General features: G+C 40.2%; 1 protein-coding gene across 1 annotated transcript; it reads right to left on the reverse strand.

Annotated features, from left to right (window-relative positions):
- Positions 1–15660: 15660 nt before the first annotated feature.
- LOC129376512 (Fc receptor-like protein 5) lies at positions 15661–19587 on the reverse strand. Its single transcript, XM_055056121.1, has 6 exons — positions 19478–19587; positions 19280–19315; positions 18078–18362; positions 17760–18002; positions 15891–16046; positions 15661–15797 (listed from the first exon to the last, which is right to left on the reverse strand). The coding sequence occupies exons 1-6, from the start codon at positions 19503–19505 to the stop codon at positions 15661–15663; spliced, it is 885 nt and encodes a 294-aa protein (XP_054912096.1). The 5' UTR covers positions 19506–19587.

The following is a 19587-nucleotide window of genomic DNA, read 5'->3' on the forward strand; positions in this document are numbered from 1 at the left end:
ACAGCAGATGAAGAAGAGGGCCGACTCACAGAACTGGGCTTGATCCTGAAACAATGGTGAAGGCAAAACTTCATCTTGACTGACTGACTGGTTAGCCTTCTTTTTATGGGTGGTCAGGTAAAACCTGAGAATAGTCAGTTTTGTAACATGAAACATTTGTCCAACAGTGATTTTGTCATCAACTGCCACTTCCTGATAATCTTTCAGATCTATTTCAAAATCTGCTATGGACCCTTCTCTATTTCTTCCATTTGGAAAGAAAATGCCAACAGCTATTTGGATTATCTCACTTTTTTTAGCATCCTTTGAAACATCAACCTTCCTTGTTCCACCACCTCTTCTTGCTCTTACTTGTTTAAAAGCCTGTTGGTCTTCATCATAAAGCAGCCAGCCTATTTCTATTTTTCTCTTTGACTTCAGAGCATTCTTCTTAACGTTTGTTTCAGATGGCTCTTCTTTTTCCAGACCACAACCATCTTGATGAGCAGTTTTCCTTTTACCCAGCTTTGATTTCAGGCGCTCAAACAGTTTTGATTTGCGACTGTTGGGGGACCAGTTTCCTTCCTTTTACAGTATCCTAATAGGGCGATGCGGTCTCCATATGATGGCAAATAACTCTTTAGCTCTTCATCTGTCATGAGTTGGATGACACTGCTATCAATCTAAACAAGAAGATAAAAAATAATTTATTTTAAAACTTATGGAACTAGAATTGCATGCAAATTATTTGAATTCAATTATATAACATTGCTAGACACATGCCTTAACAAACTGTAGTTTTGAAATACTGATTTATTTTTTAGCTTGTACCTTCTCTCTCAGCATGGTCTCAATAGTTTCCTCAGGAATATTTCTTTGTCTCAGGAAATCACTCAGGTCATCCATTCTGTGATCATACACTGGAAGGTGAAGATACACAAGACCATCATGTTTCCAATAAAATGTAAAGCAAGTCATATACAAATTATAATTTTCCTGAAAATTAATTATAATTCATAATGCCATTTATCCATCCATTTTCTAACACCATTGTCCCTAGTGCGGTTGGGAGGTGCTGGTGCTATCTCTAGCTGCGTTCTGGGCGAGAGGCGGGGTCACCCTGGACAGGTTGCCAGTCTGTCACATGGCAACACAGAGAAAGACAGGACAAACAATTATGCACACACACACTCACACCTAGGGAGATTTGGAAAGACCAATTACCCTGACAGTCATGTTTTTGGACTGTGGGAGGAAGCTGGAGAACCCGGAGAGAACCCACACATGCACAGAACATGCAGGCTCCATGCAGAAAGACCCCGGGCAGGGACATTCATAATTCCTTAAGCGCAATTTATTTATTTTTTTGTGAAATGATTTTACTAGGGGGCCTGCACAGTGGTGCAGTTACTAGCACTGTTGCCTTGCAGCAAGAAGGTCATAGGTTCGATTCCCTGCCCGGGGTCTTTTCTGCACGGAGTTTGCATGTTCTCCCTGTGCATGGTGGGTTCTCCCCGGGTACTCCAGCTTCCTCCCGCTGTCCAAAAACATGACTGTCAGGGTAATTGGTCTTTCCAAATTCTCCTAGGTGTGAGTGTGTGTGTGTGCATGGTTGTTTGTCCTGTTTGTTTCTATGTTGCCCTGTGACAGACTGGCAACCTGTCCAGGTGACCCCACCTCTCGCCTGGAACGAAGCTGGAGAGGCAGCAGCAACTCCCAACCCAATAGGAACAAGGGTGAACAGAAAATGGAATGCATCTTTTTAAACTTTTGTTTTATAATAACTATTACCACAGTTATTTTATTTGTGTAATTACACAAATTTATGCATATACAGTGGTTTAAATGGACACATCTTGAGAAACCTCTTTAAATTCACAGAAAAGATAAGAAAAATTTATTGGTAATAACAAAGAACTGTACCGTTCCATACTGACAATGTCTTTAGCAGTAGAAAAGGAAAGAAAACATAAAATGAAGCTGTCTGAGGAGCATAAAGGTCTTTCAATGGAGAACTGGAGAAACACACTATAGCAGAGAAGTCACTTATTACCGCTTGTGTGATGAGTTAAGGCTTGTGAAAATCCAGCTGGTGCACACCATCCACTCTTCTCTTTCTGAAACAACCTGCACTGTACAAAACCAAGCACATAATGTTTGTGTTGTTACTTGAACTTACTGATTAAATCAAAGAAATTGATTTGCAAACAGACAAAACAATTATTTATTATTTATTTATTTGCTTGGGGACCAGGTACATAAAGTATTTAAAATTTAATAAAAGAGAGAGATTCTGACAGAGTACGTGACATAAAATGCCACGACATATTTTAGTTTAACTTAAAAAAATACATAGGCTAGAGGTATCGTTTTGGCGTCGCAATGGTTTGGGAGCGTGATGCAGCATCTAGGAACTACTCACCAGTTATTACACTTTGTGGTAGACTGAACATGTATCATTACAGCAAATAAACGTACCACGTAATCCTCAGATATTAACTACAATCAACGAAAAGTCAGTTGTGCACTGACGAAGTGAAGAAACAGAAACCGGTAGCTAATTTTGATATCTTCAAATTAGCTACCGTCGTCAGTATAACAAATTGATTACTTTATACTATGCTAGCTATATTGCAGACTTAATTTAAATTAACAAAACCACAATTCTTACCGTTGTAAATAGCTACATTTAGCTAGGTGATTCCAGGCGGCAGCGACCGATGGTACCGTCAAATCGGTCCAGGTGGACTGAACCAATTCGAAAGGGGTTCAACCTCCACAGTCTCCTATCTCATTATATTGAGATACTATCTCATTATTTTGAGATACTATCTCATTATTTTGAGATAGTATCTCATTATTTTGAGATACTATCTCATTATATTGAGATACTATCTCATTATATTGAGAAACTATCTCATTATTTTGAGATACTATCTCATTATATTGAGATACTATCTCATTATTTTGAGATACTATCTCATTATATTGAGATAGTATCTCATTATATTGAGATACTATCTCATTATATGAGATACTATCTCATTATATTGAGATAGTATCTCATTATTTTGAGATACTACGCATTATTTTGAGATAGTATCTCATTATTGGGGCCTGCCCATAGCAATGCATAAGGAGAGCAGTGACTGACTTGCGAAGCAAGTCAGTCACTGCCTCCATGCATTGCATGGCAGGCAACCTATTAATCTTCACCCAATAGAACGCCTCTTTATTATTGGGGCCTGCCCATAGCAATGCATAAGGAGAGCAGTGACTGACTTGCGAAGCAAGTCAGTCACTGCCTCCATGCATTGCATGGCAGGCACCTATTAATCTACACCCAATAGAAACGCCTCTTTATTATTATTATTGGGGCCTGCCCATAGCAATGCATAAGGAGAGCAGTGACTGACTTGCGAAGCAAGTCAGTCACTGCCTCCATGCATTGCATGGCAGGCACCTATTAATCTTCACCCAATAGAATGTCTCTTTATTATTATTATTATAATATTCTCCGTAGACCGAATGCGACTCGCACCGCTGCGAGCCCACCCACAAAAGTGGTATCAAAACGTGCGGCTCGTTCCCGGCATTGGAGCTATTACTTTTATGGGGAATCGGCGTTACGACGGCGACGTAAAAGCGAAAAACGAGCGAAATTTCAACTGCCGAAACGCAGAGCATAACTGCCACCAACTGCCGCTCCGCTAGAGTGAAAAATGAAGTGAATTTCTGACCCCAAATAAATTTTGAAATCGCCGCCACGCCCACAAATATCGTGCAATCGGTCTCAAACCCGGTCATGACTCGATACGAATGTTTGCTCCGGTAAAATGTTTTCAAAATTTTTCTAGGGCTTACGGTTTTCTGTCAAGGTGCTTTAGAGCAAATCAGTTCCAGCCTAACTGACGCTCTCCACCATATATTTTCATACTTTTCTGGAAAATTTCAGACCTCAGCGCACACCATTTTTCTCTCATCGCTGTAATTCTATGAATGAGCTACAGATATGATTTGCAGGACTATCGGAGACAAAAAATAGCTCTCTCATACGCTTCAAACGGTTTTCCGATACGTATCACGGTTTCCGAACGGCAAGGAGTTGTTCGGGCTGCTTTTTCCATTATAACTGACTGAGCTGTCTCACAAAGATAGAAATCTGTCTCTGCCTCACACACATGACTGTTGACCTCTTTAGAACTACAATTCCTGAAGGTTAGAACTACAACATGGCGGAACACTCAGTGCCTACAAAAGAGTCAGAGCTGATTGTCAGAACTACAACATGGCGGAACTGTCAGTTTTACTACTGAGGAGAATGAGCTGGCCTTTAGAATTACATTGTGTTTGAGCTTTTTATAACTGATTTAAGCAACCATTGTTTACACACAGTATGTGTGTGGACATTTTAAATTAAGATTAATGAAAATTTCAAAATAAAAGCCCTGAGATTCTTTTATATCACGTAATTGCTCTCTTGGGCATTATGTGACTTTTTTAACAAAACCACTGTTAAACTTTGGATTATTTTGGACATTAAAATGAAGCTTAATGAAAATTTCAAAATAAAAAATTGAATATTTCTCTCAGGCCTATCAGAAAAACTAACATCTTCAAGCATTTAGAATTAAGTCTCTCCTTGTGTGTCACACTGACATGACAGTTGACCTCCTCTTTAGAACTACAATTCCTGAAGGTTAGAACTACAACATGGCGGAACACTCAGTGCCTACAAAAGAGTCAGAGCTGATTGTCAGAACTACAACATGGCGGAACACTCAGTGCCTACAAAAGAGGTCAGAGCTGATTGTCAGAACTACATCATGGCGGAATTGTCAGTTACTGCTGAGGAGGAATGAGCTGGCCTTTAGAATTACATTGTGTTTGGGCTTTTTATAACTGATTGTAAGCAACCACTGTTACAGACATGATTAGTTTGGCAATTTTAAATTAAGCTTAATAAAAATTTCGAAATAAAGCCTTGAATATTTCTCTCAGGCTAACTAACTTCTTCAAGCACTTAGAATTAACCCTCTCCTTGTGTGTCACACTGACATGACAATTGACCTCTTCTTTAGAACTACACATTCCTGAAGGTTAGAACTACAACATGGCAGAACACTCAGTGCCTACAGAAGAGGTCATAGGTGAATATAAAAACTACAACATGGTGGAACTGTCAGTTACTGCTGAGGAGGACTGAGCTGCTCTTTAGAACTACAATGACTGCAGGTTAGAACTACAACATGGCGGAACACTCATTGCCTACAAAAGAGGTCTGAGCTGATTGTTAGAACTACAACATGGTGGAACTGTCAGTTACTACTGATGAGGAATTAGCTGGCCATGACAAGTACTTGGTTTTTGGGAATTTTAGAACTGATTTCAAAACTCCATAGTTACACATGGGATTAGTGTTACCATTAAATTAAGCTTAATGTAAATTTCAAAATAAAAGCATTGACAATTTTTCCATCAAGTAATTGCTCTTTTGACCACTATATAACTGATTTAATCCAATAAGTGTTAAACATGGGATGAGATTGGCCATTTAAAATTAATCTCAATGATAATTTCAAAATAAAAGCCTTAAGATTCGTTTGTGGCTAATGCAGCGCCGCAGGCGCTGCAATGATATTAGCTTGCATTATCTTTTCCTCTCAAGTTAGGGCACTGTCTTGCGCAGCAAGACAGTGCCATCAGCACAAACATTAGCATTTCTCTGTTCACCAACTGCCATAAGCAGGCAATAAGATTATCCTTGGCAGATCCCTCAGTGGCTCTGCATTCCTTGCGCAGCAAGGCAGAACATTAGCATTAGCCTTTTACCTTGCATGAGGTATTAGCTATTTCCCTTGCAGTAAGTCATGCTTGTGACTCTCCACATTGTATTGATGACATTGCAGCTTTCTTTAGCATGTATGCTAATGTTTAGCATCAGAACGCTGGGTCAAAATCGATGGGCACACTTTGGCAGGCCCCGGTTAAATTTCTTCAGGAATTTTCTAGTTATAACTTCTTCTTCCGCTACCGTTAATGCGGCTCGTACCGCTGCGAGCCCACCCACAAAAGTGGTATCAAAACGTGTGGCTCGATCCCGGCATTGGAGCTATTACTTTTATGGGGAATCGGCGTTGCGACGTAAAAAGCGAAAAACGAGCGAAATTTCCAACTGCCGAAACGCAGTTGGAAGAGCATAACTGCCACCAACTGCCGCTCCGCTAGAGTGAAAAATAAATAAATAAATAAATTTTGAAATCGCCGCCACGCCCACAAATATCGTGCTATCGGTATGAAACTTGGACATGACATCGATACGAATGCCTGCTCTGGTAAAATGTTTTCAAAATTTTTCTAGGGCTTACGGTTTTCTGTCAAGGTACTTTAGAGCAAAATCAAGTTCCAGCCTAACTGACGCTCTCCACCATATATATTCATACTTTTCTGGAAAATTTCAGACCTCAGCACACACCATTTTTCTCTCATCGCTGTAATTACTGTGAATGAGCTACAGATATGATTTGCAGGACTATCGGAGACAAAAAATTGCTCTCTCATATGCTTCAAACGGTTTTCCGATACGTATCACGGTTTCCGAACGGCAAGAGTTGTTCGGGCTGCTTTTTCCATTATAACTGACTGAGCTGTCTCACAAAGATAGAAATCTGTCTCTGCCTCACACACATGACAGTTGACCTCTTTAGAACTACAATTCCTGAAGGTTAGAACTACAACATGGCGGAACACTCAGTGCCTACAAAAGAGGTCAGAGCTGATTGTCAGAACTACAACATGGCGGAACTGTCAGTTATTACTGAGGAGGAATGAGCTGGCCTTTAGAATTACATTGTGTTTGGGCTTTTTATCACTGATTTTGACCAACCATTGTTACACACAGGATTAGTGTGGCAATTTTAAATTAAGCTTAATGAAAATTTCAAAATAAAAGCCCCTGAGATTCTTTTATATCACGTAATTGCTCTCTTGGGCATTATGTGACTTTTTTAACAAAACCACTGTTAAACTTTGGATTATTTTGGACATTTAAAATGAAGCTTAATGAAAATTTCAAAATAAAACCTTGAATATTTCTCTCAGGCCTGTCAGAAAAACTAACTTCTTCAAGCATTTAGAATTAAGCCTCTCCTTGTGTGTCACACTGACATGACAGTTGACCTCCTCTTTAGAACTACAATTCCTGAAGGTTAGGACTACAACATGGCGGAACACTGAGTGCCTAGAAAAGAGTCAGAGCTGATTGTCTGAACTACAACATGGCGGAACTGTCAGTTACTACTGAGGAGGAATGAGCTGGCCTTTAGAATTTCATTGTGTTTGGGCTTTTTATAACTGATTTTAAACAACCATTGTTACACACAGGATTAGTGTGGAAATTTTAAATTAAGCTTAATGAAAATTTCAAAATGAAAGCCCTGAGATTCTTTTATATCACGTAATTGCTCTCTTGGGCATTATGTGACTTTTTTAACAAAACCACTGTTAAACTTTGGATTATTTTGGACATTTAAAATGAAGCTTAATGAAAATTTCAAAATAAAACCTTGAATATTTCTCTCAGGCCTGTCAGAAAAACTAACTTCTTAAAGCATTTAGAATTAAGTCTCTCCTTGTGTGTCACACTGACATGACAGTTGACCTCCTCTTTAGAACTACAATTCCTGAAGGTCAGAACTACAACATGGCGGAACACTCAGTGCCTACAAAAGAGTCAGAGCTGATTGTCAGAACTACAACATGGCGGAACTGTCAGTTACTACTGAGGAGGAATGAGCTGGCCTTTAGAATTACATTGTGTTTGGGCTTTTATAACTGATTTTAAGCAACCATTGTTACACACAGGATTAGTTTGGCAATTTTAAATTAAGCTGAATGAAAATTTCAAATAAAACCTTGAATATTTCTCTCAGGCCTGTCAGAAAAACTAACTTCTTAAAGCATTTAGAATTAAGTCTCTCCTTGTGTGTCACACTGACATGACAGTTGACCTTTCTTTAGAACTACAATTCTGGAAGGTTAGAACTACAACATGGCGGAACATTCAGTGCCTACAGAAGAGGTCATAGGTGAATATAAAAACTACAACATGGTGGAACTGTCAGTTACTACTGAGGAGGACTGAGCTGCTCTTTAGAACTACAATGACTGCAGGTTAGAACTACAACATGGCGGAAAACTCAGTGCCTACAGAAGAGGTCATAGGTGAATATAAAAACTACAACATGGCAGAACTGTCAGTTACTACTGATGAGTAATCAGCTGGCCATGACAAGTACTTGGTTTTTGGGAATTTTAGAACTGATTTCAAAACTCCATAGTTACACATGGGATTAGTGTTACCATTACAATTAAGCTTAATGTAAATTTCAAAATTAAAGCTTGAAAATTTTTCCATCAAGTAATTGCTCTTTTGATCACTATATAACTGATTTAACCCAATCAGTGTTAAACATGGGATGAGATTGGCCATTTAAATTAATCTAAATGAAAATTTCAAAATAAAGCCTTAAGATTCCTTTCTGGCTCATGCCTATTTTAGGGAAAATGGCTGCCTCAAACTGATAGAATTAAGTCTCCCCCTGTCTGACTCACAGCTGGCAGAGGATCCATTACCATGGCAACGGAACACAAAGGAGCCAGCTGATTAGGACTACAAAAACGCATCACTGTAGTTCTAACTACAGTGAAAAAAGCTGGACTTTAGAACTGCTTGTGTTTTGGGCCTTTTATAACTATTTTTAACCAACCATTGTTACACATGGAATTAGTGTAGAAATTTTTAAATTAAGCTTTAAAAAAATTTCAAAATAAAAGCCTTGAGAATTTTTTTATTAAATAAGTGCTCTTTTGACCATTATATGTCTGATTTAACCAAATCACTGTTATACATGGGATTACATTGACCATTTAAAATTAAAACATTCTGAACATTTTAAAATAAAAGCCTTAAGATTTGGCCGTAGCTAATGCAGCGCCGCAGGCGCTGCAATGATATTAGCTTGCATTATCCTTTCCTCTCAAGTTAGGGCACTGTCTTGCGCAGCAAGACAGTGCATTAGCATTAGCACAAACATTAGCATCTCTCTGTTCCCCACCAGTGCACTGCCATAGGCAGTGCAATAAGATTATCCTGCATGATCTTTTCCACTCAGGTTAGGGCTCTGCCTTGCGCAGCAAGGCAGAGAATTAGCATTAGCCTTTTACCTTGCATTAGCTATTTCCCTTACTTATTACCCATATTTAGTTTCCTGAATGCAGTAAGTCATGCTTGTGAATCTCCACGTGCTATTGATGACATTGCAGCTTTCTTTAGCATGGATGCTAATATTTAGCATCAGAACGCTGGGTCCAAATCGACGGGCACACTTTGGCAGGCCCCGGTTAAATTTCTTCAGGAATTTCTAGTTATTATTATTATAACTTCTTCTTCCGCTACCGTTAATGCGGGTCGCACCGCTGCGAGCCCACCCACAAAAGTGGTATCAAAACGTGCGGCTCGTTCCCGGCATTGGAGCTATTACTTTTATGGGGAATCGGCGTTACGACGGCGACGTAAAAAGCGAAAAACGAGCGAAATTTCCAACTGCCGAAACGCAGAGCATAACTGCCACCAACTGCCGCTCTGCTAGAGTGAAAAATGAAGTGGATTTCTGACCCCAAATAAATTTTGAAATCGCCGCCACGCCCACAAATATCGTGCTATCGGTATGAAATTCGGACATGACATCGATACGTATGTCTGCTCCGGTAAAATGTTTTCAAATTTTTTCTAGGGCTTACGGTTTTCTGTCAAGGTGCTTTAGAGCAAAATCAAGTTCCAGCCTAACTGACGCTCTCCACCATATATTTTCATACTTTTCTGGAAAATTTCAGACCTCAGCGCACACCATTTTTCTCTCATCGCTGCAATTACTATGAATGAGCTACAGATTTGATTTGCAGGACTATTGGAGACAAAAAATAGCTCTCTCATACGCTTCAAACGGTTTTTCCGATCGTCACGGTTCCCGAACGGCAAGGAGTTGTTCGGGCTGCTTTTTCCATTATAACTGACTGAGCTGTCTCACAAAGATAGAAATCTGTCTCTGCCTCACACACATGACTGTTGACCTCTTTAGAACTACAATTCCTGAAGGTTAGAACTACAACATGGCGGAACACTCAGTGCCTACAAAAGAGTCAGAGCTGATTGTCAGAACTACAACATGGTGGAACTGTCAGTTACTGCTGAGGAGGAATGAGCTGGCCTCTAGAATTACATTGTGTTTGAGCTTTTTATAACTGATTTTAAGCAACCATTGTTACACACAGGATTAGTATGGCAATTTTAAATTAAGCTGAATGAAAATTTCAAAATAAAAGCTTGTATATTCTCTCAGGCCTTTCAGAAAAAATAACTGCTTCAAGCATTTAGAATTAAGTCTCTCCTTGTGTGTCACAATGACATGAGAGTTGACCTCTTTAGAACTACAATTCCTGAACGTTAGAACTACAACATGGCGGAACACTCAGTGCCTACAGAAGAGGTCATAGGTGAATATAAAAACTACAACATGGTGGAACTGTCAGTTACGACTGAGGAGGACTGAGCTGCTCTTTAGAACTACAATTCCTGAAGGTTAGAACTACAACATGGCGGAACACTCAGTGCCAAAAGAGGTCAGAGCTGATTGTCAGAACTACAACATGGCGGAACTGTCAGTTACTACTGAGGAGGAATGAGCTGGCCTTTAGAATTACATTGTGTTTGGACTTTTTTATAACTGATTTTAAGCAACCATTGTTATACACAGTATTTGTGTAAAAATTTAAAATGAAGCTTAATGAAAATTTCAAAATAAAACCTTGAATATTTCTCTCAGGCCTGTCAGAAAAACTAACTTCTTCAAGCATTTAGAATTAAGTCTCTCCTTGTGTGTCACACTGACATGACAGTTGACCTCCTCTTTAGAACTACAATTCCTGAAGGGTAGAACTACAACATGGCGGAACACTCAGTGCCTACAAAAGAGTCAGAGCTGATTGTCAGAACTACAACATGGCGGAACTGTCAGTTACTACTGAGGAGGAATCAGCTGCTCTTTAGAACTACAATTCCTGAACGTTAGAACTACAACATGGCAGAACACTCAGTGCCTACAGAAGAGGTCATAGGTGAATATAAAAACTACAACATGGCAGAACTGTCAGTTACTACTGATGAGTAATCAGCTGGCCATGACAAGTACTTGGTTTTTGGGAATTTAGAACTGATTTCAAACTCCATAGTTACACATGGGATTAGTGTTACCATTAAAATTAAGCTTAATGTAAATTTCAAAATAAAAGCCTTGACAATTTTTCCATCAGGTAATTGCTCTTTTGACCACTATATAACTGATTTAACCCAATCAGTGTTAAACATGGGATGAGATTGGCCATTTAAAATTAATCTCAATGAAAATTTCAAAATAAAGGCCTTAAGATTCCTTTCTGGCTCATGCCTATTTTAGGCAAAATGGCTGCCTCAAATTGATAGAATTAAGTCTCCCCCTGTCTGACTCACAGCTGGCAGAGGATCCATTACCATGGCAACGGAACACAAAGGGGCCAGAAGATTAGGACTACAAAAGAGCATCACTGTAGTTCTAACATGGCAGAACTCAGAGAAAAAAGCTGGACTTTAGAACTGCTTGTGTTTTGGGCCTTTTATAACTATTTTTAACCAACCATTGTTACACATGGAATTAGTGTGGAAATTTTAAATTAAGCTTTAAAAAAATTTCAAAATAAAAGCCTTGAGAATTTTTAGATTAAATAAGTGCTCTTTTGACCATTATATGTCTGATTTAACCAAATCACTGTTATACATGGGATTACATGACCATTTAAAATTAAACATTCTGAACATTTCAAAATAAAAGCCTTAAGATTCGGCCTTGGCTAATGCAGCGCCATAGGCGCTGCAATGATATTAGCTTCCATTATCTTTTCCTCTCAAGTTAGGGCACTGTCTTGCGCAGCAAGACAGTGCATTAGCATTAGCACAAACATTAGCATTTCTCTGTTTCCACCAGTGCACTGCCGTAGGCAGTGCAATAAGATTATCCTGCATGATCTTTTCCACTCAGGTTAGGGCTCTGCCTTGCGCAGCAAGGCAGAGCATTAGCATTAGCCTTTTACCTTGCATGAGGTATTAGCTATTTCCCTTACTTATTACCCATATTTACTATACATGCTTGTGACTCTGCACATTGTATTGATGACATTGCAGCTTTCTTTAGCATGGATGCTAATGTTTAGCATCAGAACGCTGGGTCAAAATCGACGGGCACACTTTGGCAGGCCCCGGTTAAATTTCTTCAGGAATTTTCTAGTTTTGAGATACTATCTCATTATTTTGAGATAGTATCTCATTATATTGAGATACTATCTCATTATATTGAGATAGTATCTCATTATTTTGAGATAGTATCTCATTATATTGAGATACTATCTCATTATATTGAGATACTATCTCATTATTTTGAGATAGTATCTCATTATAATGAGATACTATCTCATTATTTTGAGATAGTATCTCATTATAATGAGATACAATCTCATTATAATGAGATACTATCTCATTATTTTGAGATACTATCTCATTATAATGAGATACTATCTCATTATTTTGAGATACTATCTCATTATAATGAGATACTATCTCATTATTTTGAGATACTATCTCATTATAATGAGATAATTTTATTTAATTTTTTTAACAAAGTGGCGGAAACGGGCTTCCATAGAAATGGGGCTTCCATAGATTTTTTTTTTTAAATTTTTTTTTTTTTTTTTTTTTTTTTTTTTTGTCACAATTTTTTTTTTTTTTTTTTTTTTTTCTGTCACAGATTTTTTTTTTTTCTGACACAGATTCTTTTTTTTTTTTTTTTTTTTTTTTTTTTTTGTCCCGGATATTTTTTTTTTCTCGGCCACAATTTTTTTTTTTTTTTTTTTTTTTTTTGGGCCACAAAATTTTTTTTTTCTTTTTTAACCTATTCTGAACCACTGAAAAAAAAATTTCGGACATTTTTTTTTTTTTTTTTTCCAGTGGCCCTAATCCTCTTCCGTATATTTTGGTGCTAAAATGTAAATAAAATAGTATTATTCAAGCTGTGTAAAATTACCATATACATTTTTAAAGACTTGAGTCTTGGAAAAATCTGAAAACATAAATTATTCAGTTATGAGAGAATCTGACAGTTTGACCTCCTGAGGACGTTATAGCTCCACCTGGTGGCGGATGTTGGGAATTACATCTGTCATTTAAAATCTGATCGTTTCTGTAAAACAATTCAATAAGATTTTCTTTATTGATCAGATGTTTGAATCTCTGTTCCACTGCACCAGGTGTTTTATTTAAATCTAAACCCGCCTGAACAATGATTAATGAGCCTGAACTTTTCACATTTCAATGAAAGGTACTGCTTTTTTATGTATCAAATATTGTGTAAAAGGTATAAATATTGTTAACTAGTTGAATAGAAATGTAAAATATTAAAATAACACTCTGTACTTGTTTTAAAAATGTGTAATCTAATAATAAAATGGTAAATAGAGAAGTTGAACCATGTTTTGTTCGCCTGGTGTTTCTCCTCCTGGCCACCAGGGGGCAGCAGCGCCAGCCGACCCGGCGGAAGACGTGCCTGCTCTCGGCGGGTCATGACGCTGCTCTCGGCCTCTGTCAGCAGCGGTACCGGTTCGGCTTTTTGGACCTTTTCTCGGTGATTTTGGTGTTTTTTTCGAGACACTTGAGGTGTTTCTATGTCGAATGACAGGAAGCCGGTGGCAGGCGGTCCCGGGCGGGTTCGGTTCGGTTTGTTGAATTGTTGGACCTCGGCGCTGCGGGTCGCTGGTCGTGAATGTTTGGGGCAGCTGGTTCTGTTCAGTAAAAGGACCTGTGAGCCTCAGTGTTTGGACCGGGTCTGGTTTCACCTCCAGTCCTTCTGTCCTGCTGTCTGCTGTTCTGCTGCTGTTTCCACCGGAACCGGCTCCGATACTTCCCCCAGATTAACTCTCTGCTGCGCTTTCTGGGCCCCCGGAACCGGCGCAGAACTGGTACCGCTGCTGCGCAGATGGACAGAGCAGGACGGCCTGTTTGAAGTCTAAATTACTGAGAGTAAATGTGTCAAAATAAAACAACTTCTGTCTGAGGAGCTGCATGCTCATTGGCTGCCAGCGGGTCACGTGTTCACTCCGTTTACAGAAAGTCACCAAAAACACTGAATATTCAGTTTGGAGTTGAATTTTTGATAATTACAAAGAATACCTGCCTTCCTCAATACTTGCAGCTAAATATGTAACTTGGTGACTAAACTTCTGGTCAGAACAAAATATTCATTTTTGTTCAATAAGTCAAATTATTGCTTTTAATGTTTAATTACGTGACTTTACAAATGGCATCCCATAAAGTCCATATTCCTTTATTTGCAAACTGATTATGCAGTTTGGAGCTAAATAAATAATCTGTTTAGTGAATATTTGAATCCTATGTGTCTGAGTTGCTTTTTGAACGATAATAATTGAAACATTACTCAACATATTTGATTATTAACTTGTTAAATTTAATGTCTGTTGCTGGTTTTTTCATTTGCTGACTGTAAGATGTTTTTCTGACTTTATTTTTGTGTTTTATGATATAAACACTGAACTGTTTAAATAGATAATCATGATTGATTATTTTTTTCTCCAGCTGCTACTCTTCTGTACTGTGGATCTCTTGCACATGACTCCAGGGTAATTTAGATATTAATCTAATTCCAAATTAATAATTTAGGAGCTGAAACACATTGTGTTGTAACACAGCTTCAAATATATTCAGTTTGTAAAATGCTTGTTTAAATGTTTTATTTAGACATGATGCAGGTCGAATTAATGTGTAATAAAATAATTATAATTATATTATTAAGTTATAATTACTCTTCTGTAAAATCTGCCACCTTTGGATTTTCTTTTTAAGGGAGACTAATTTGCTAATTTTATAAAAGAAATTAGAGAAATGCATCTTAAAAACATTTTTATTCTCATAATATCAATGATGTGGTAATTTTTTTAAAGTCTAGACACAGTTGACTTGTTTCTGTTACTGAGATTGATGAGGATGTGAACCCTGATCACATCCTGCAGATCAGGGTTCTCAGATCCAGCCTGGATTAAATGTTTCTGTACTTCAACACATCTGAGAAAAGTAATCAGGACTCTGGAGAACTTGAGGAAGTGATTCAGCCGTTTGATTCAGGCGTGTTGGACAGATCTAAGAGTTTCAGGACACCGGCACCTGACCGGATTTCAGGTGAAAAACAAAAGGTTTAAATGTCTTCTTCTCCCAGTCTGGGATGAGCTGCAGCTGAAAAATTTGATTTTTCACTCATATTTAGAGACGACTTTACAATAACCTGAAGTCCTCACAAATTAAAACAAATCAGATTGAAACTTGAAGGTTTTTGTAAAAGCATTTAATTCTAGACCTGTTTTTAAATGGATGCAAGCTTATTTAGCAAAGAAACTATCCTGAGGTTTTTCTCCTTTAGACTGTAAAATCTGCATCCCATATTTACAATCTCTGATATGTTTAAGGAACGAGGTTTCCCCTTTGGAATGAAGGGAGGCTTCAGTATCTTAAAAGCTTAATAAAACTGATCATGAAATATAAATTTTGACACAATCTGATTGGAACATTGTCTCTGCATTTACATAATTATTTGTGGTAACTTTGACCTTGACCTCTGTTCCCTGCTCAGACTGTGTGGGTGGGGAACTTTCCAGGTTGTTTTCTGCTGACAGAGAAAGTGTTAAAAACAGTCAACTCAAATGTTATTGTGAGTCAAGAGTCATCTTTGATTAGAGAATCAGAGTTAAAGAGGAGTTACCGAATGGTCTGGCTTGATATAACAACACCATGATGACGGTGGAGATGAAGTATGGACAGAACACCACCAGGTGGCGCAGCACTGTGTATGTGAGCTGTAGGGGGCCCGAGGCGGAGGCCGCGGCTCCGGAGGACGGCGGGGAGACTAGAGGTTTAGCTGTAAATAAAACATTTTAAATTAGTTCACCAGGAGCTGAGAGGCAACATGAGGAAGGAACTTCGTCTATAATCTGAGAGACAGCAGCTCATTGCTTGGGTTGGATCGGGTCGGGTCATGTTGGGTCATGTTGGGTCGGGTCAGGTCATGTTGGGTTGGGTTGGGTTGGGTCGGGTCGGGTCATGTTGGGTCGGGTTGGGTTGGGTCGGGTCGGGTCATGTTGGGTCATGTTGGTCGGGTTGGGTTGGGTCGGGTCGGGTCAGGTTGGGTCATGTTGGGTCGGGTCGGGTCATGTTGGGTCGGGTCGGGTTGGGTCGGGTCGGGTGGGGTCGGGTCATGTTGGGTCGGGTTGGGTTGGGTTGGGTCGGGTCAGGTCGGGTCATGTTGGGTCGGGTCGGGTCGGGTCGGGTCATGTTGGGTCGGGTCATGTTGGGTCATGTTGGGTTGGGTCGGGTCGGGTCATGTTGGGTCGGGTCATGTTGGGTCGGGTTGGGTTGGGTCGGGTCGGGTTGGGTCGGGTCATGTTGGGTTGGGTCGGGTTGGGTCGGTTCATGTTGGGTCGGGTCATGTTGGGTTGGGTCGGGTCAGGTCGGGTTGGGTTGGGTCGGGTCGGGTCATGTTGGGTCGGGTTGGGTCGGGTCGGGTCAGGTCATGTTGGGTCGGGTCATGTTGGGTTGGGTCGGGTCATGTTGGGTCATGTTGGGTTGGGTCGGGTCATGTTGGGTCATGTTGGGTTGGGTCGGGTCATGTTGGGTCATGTTGGGTCATGTTGGGTCATGTTGGGTTGGGTTGGGTCGGGTCATGTTGGGTTGGGTCAGGTCAGGTCATGTTGGGTCGGGTTGGGTTGAGTTGGGTTGGACGGTACAGACCAGCCTTCGCCTGTACGACCCCCAATGACCTCATCAATGGTTCAAAATGGCGACATCACTGAACCGCTATGGGTAACTACTGTCCACATGTCTGTAAATCACGAGATTATTAATGCGTGGCGGTGCAATTTTGGACAATGTTGCGCATATTAGTGGCTTAGGTAGAAATCCTGACAAGAGAACACCTTGATCAAACTAAAGGAATAAAAGAGTCAGAATTATTCAGTACATGCTGGTCTGAACTCAGTCACTGTTGATAACAGTAGCAGTTCATTCACCATCAGATGCTCCGTCCATTTCTGTCATTGTGTCTTTGGACAAGACGCTTCACCCGCCTGGCCTGCTGGCGGCGGTCGGAGGGCCGGTGCAGCCTGGCCTCAGTCAGAATGCCCCAAGGCAGCTGTGGCTACTAGCCAGTAGCTCATCAACACTAGTGTGTGAATGACTGAATGTAGCGTGAAGTGCTTTGGAGTCCTCTGACTTTGATAAAGCACAGATACAGGCCATTTACCATCACAATGCTGCATTGGTGTAGATTCCAGTTAGTGACCTTCATGGCTCCATCCTGACTGTTCTTATCAACCGTCTGATTTAAAGCTCAGCTCCCCTTCCAGTTCTACATCACAAAGTGTGTTGTCTACATCAGCAGGTCTTTCTGTGGTACTCAGAGGACCCTGAAGTTTCCTCCAGTTCAGGTATGGTTTACGAAACACAATGACTTCTAGATCATCAGGAAAAACTTAAAATGTGACATTTTAGAAGAAAAATGTCATTATTCAATGAGAACATCACCTCATCTCTTTTCTCTCAGTAGGTTTTTGGTGTTTTCTTTGTATTTTCTGACCTTTGACAGAGACCCTGCTGGATGGAGACTCTCCAGAACCGCTGATGCTACATTTATAGAGGCCTTCATCAGAGCTGGAAACATGGAGGAGGGTCATGCTGCCTGCTGATCCATCACCAATGAAGGAGCCATCTTTATAGAAAGCAGCTGGGAGGTTGTGGGTTGGATTCCTTGCTCTGCAGATCAGAGTGACGTCATCTCCCTCCATCACAGGGAGGACAGGACTCTGCAGGATCACTGATCCTTTCAACACAGAGACAAACTACAGCATTTCATCCATTTCCACACAGCAACACTAACTCCACAGTCTGATCTTACCAGAGACAGAGAGCTGGATGCTGCAGCTGCTGCTGCTGCTGCTGCTGCTGCCGCTGTTGGAGGATCCAGACTCACACCAGTACAGACCAGAGTCTTGTATAAAGAGGAATTCGATGGTACAGGAGGAGTTGGTCCTTTTCCCCCAGCCGTCTCCACACGTTGACATCCGTTTGGTTGTGTTTCTCTTCAAGGTCCATCCTTCAGAGCCGTCGTCCGCCTCACATTTCAGAGTCACTCGGGTTCCTTCAAACAACTGAGAGGAGCTGAAATCAGCAACAAGATGAGCTGCGAAGGAATGAAAGGAAACTCTGATCAATGCAGGTGAGCTGCTTCCACAGACATGTTAGCTTCACTTGAACAACTTCAAGTCATGGCACAAAAAACCTGGGGAACAATAAAGTCACTTCCTGTCTCTCACTTCCCATGTCCATCATGGTGCCTCGGCGTTATTATTTACTGCTTTTCCACCCATCTGAGGTCGGTGCACACAGCTAACCGGTTCAGTTGGGTCTTCTGCTGGATCTTCTGGTGATCCCAGACCAGCATGAGATAACTGGTCTCTCCAGAGATTCCTAGTTCCCATTCGGACCTCCCAGCAGCAGCTCCAACTCTTCCCTCAGGAAGGAGGCCAGTCTGATGTCCAGCTGGCCCATCCATTGGTCCAGATCATGACTCCACTCAGACCTCCACCAAATGACAGGTCATCTCATTTTGGGGAGATTTCAGTCAGGATCTCACAGATAAAAGGTAAATCCAGAACATTTTGTTTCAGAGCCTTTACCCCCAACAAACCAGCAGGACTGAAGACAAGCTTCAGTTTCTGTTGACACCAACTGGTTTCACATTACATCAAAACAATTGATTTTACTTAATGCTGCCCTTTACATATGATCAAACCGTTAAGCTGACATTTTCTCTGAGTCGACGCTCACAGTGGCGCCGCTGTCAGCAGAACTCTCATCCTGTTTATTGTCCTGGTTCCAGGTCAGGTTCAGAGCAGAAGTGACATAAAAACCTCTTTTAGAAACAAGAAAGCAAATTAAATTTCAGGCACAGAAAACCCTCCTCTTTTAATTTACATCACTGCCATAAATAAATAATCACTAGAATGATGTGATTTAACCACATACGGTCTGTGAGGCTGTTCTCCTGATGCTTTGCGTCACCAAACAGGAAGTGAATTTTCTCTAAAGTTTACTGACCTTGATGAGTCGAGCTGCACAGCAGAGAGGCCAAAACTACAGAAAACAACAAGATTAGTTTATTAGACAATGGAAACATTATTAATGAAGTCCTTTTATACATTTTGATACTTTGACCACCAACTTCAGTTCAACAAAATTTAAGCAGTTTTATCAATAAAAACTATAATCCAGACACTGAAAGCAGGTTTTACTCACACAGCAGATGCAGGAAAAACATTTTCATCTTGACTTTGAGTAAAATGGAGTTCAGAACGGTGAGAACTCAGACACAGAAACCTCCCACTTCCTCCACTGGTTTCCTCTAA

This window comes from Poeciliopsis prolifica, unplaced genomic scaffold (assembly GCF_027474105.1).
Source record: "Poeciliopsis prolifica strain line A6 unplaced genomic scaffold, Auburn_PproV2 SCAFFOLD044, whole genome shotgun sequence".
Taxonomy (NCBI): Eukaryota; Metazoa; Chordata; class Actinopteri; order Cyprinodontiformes; family Poeciliidae; genus Poeciliopsis; species Poeciliopsis prolifica.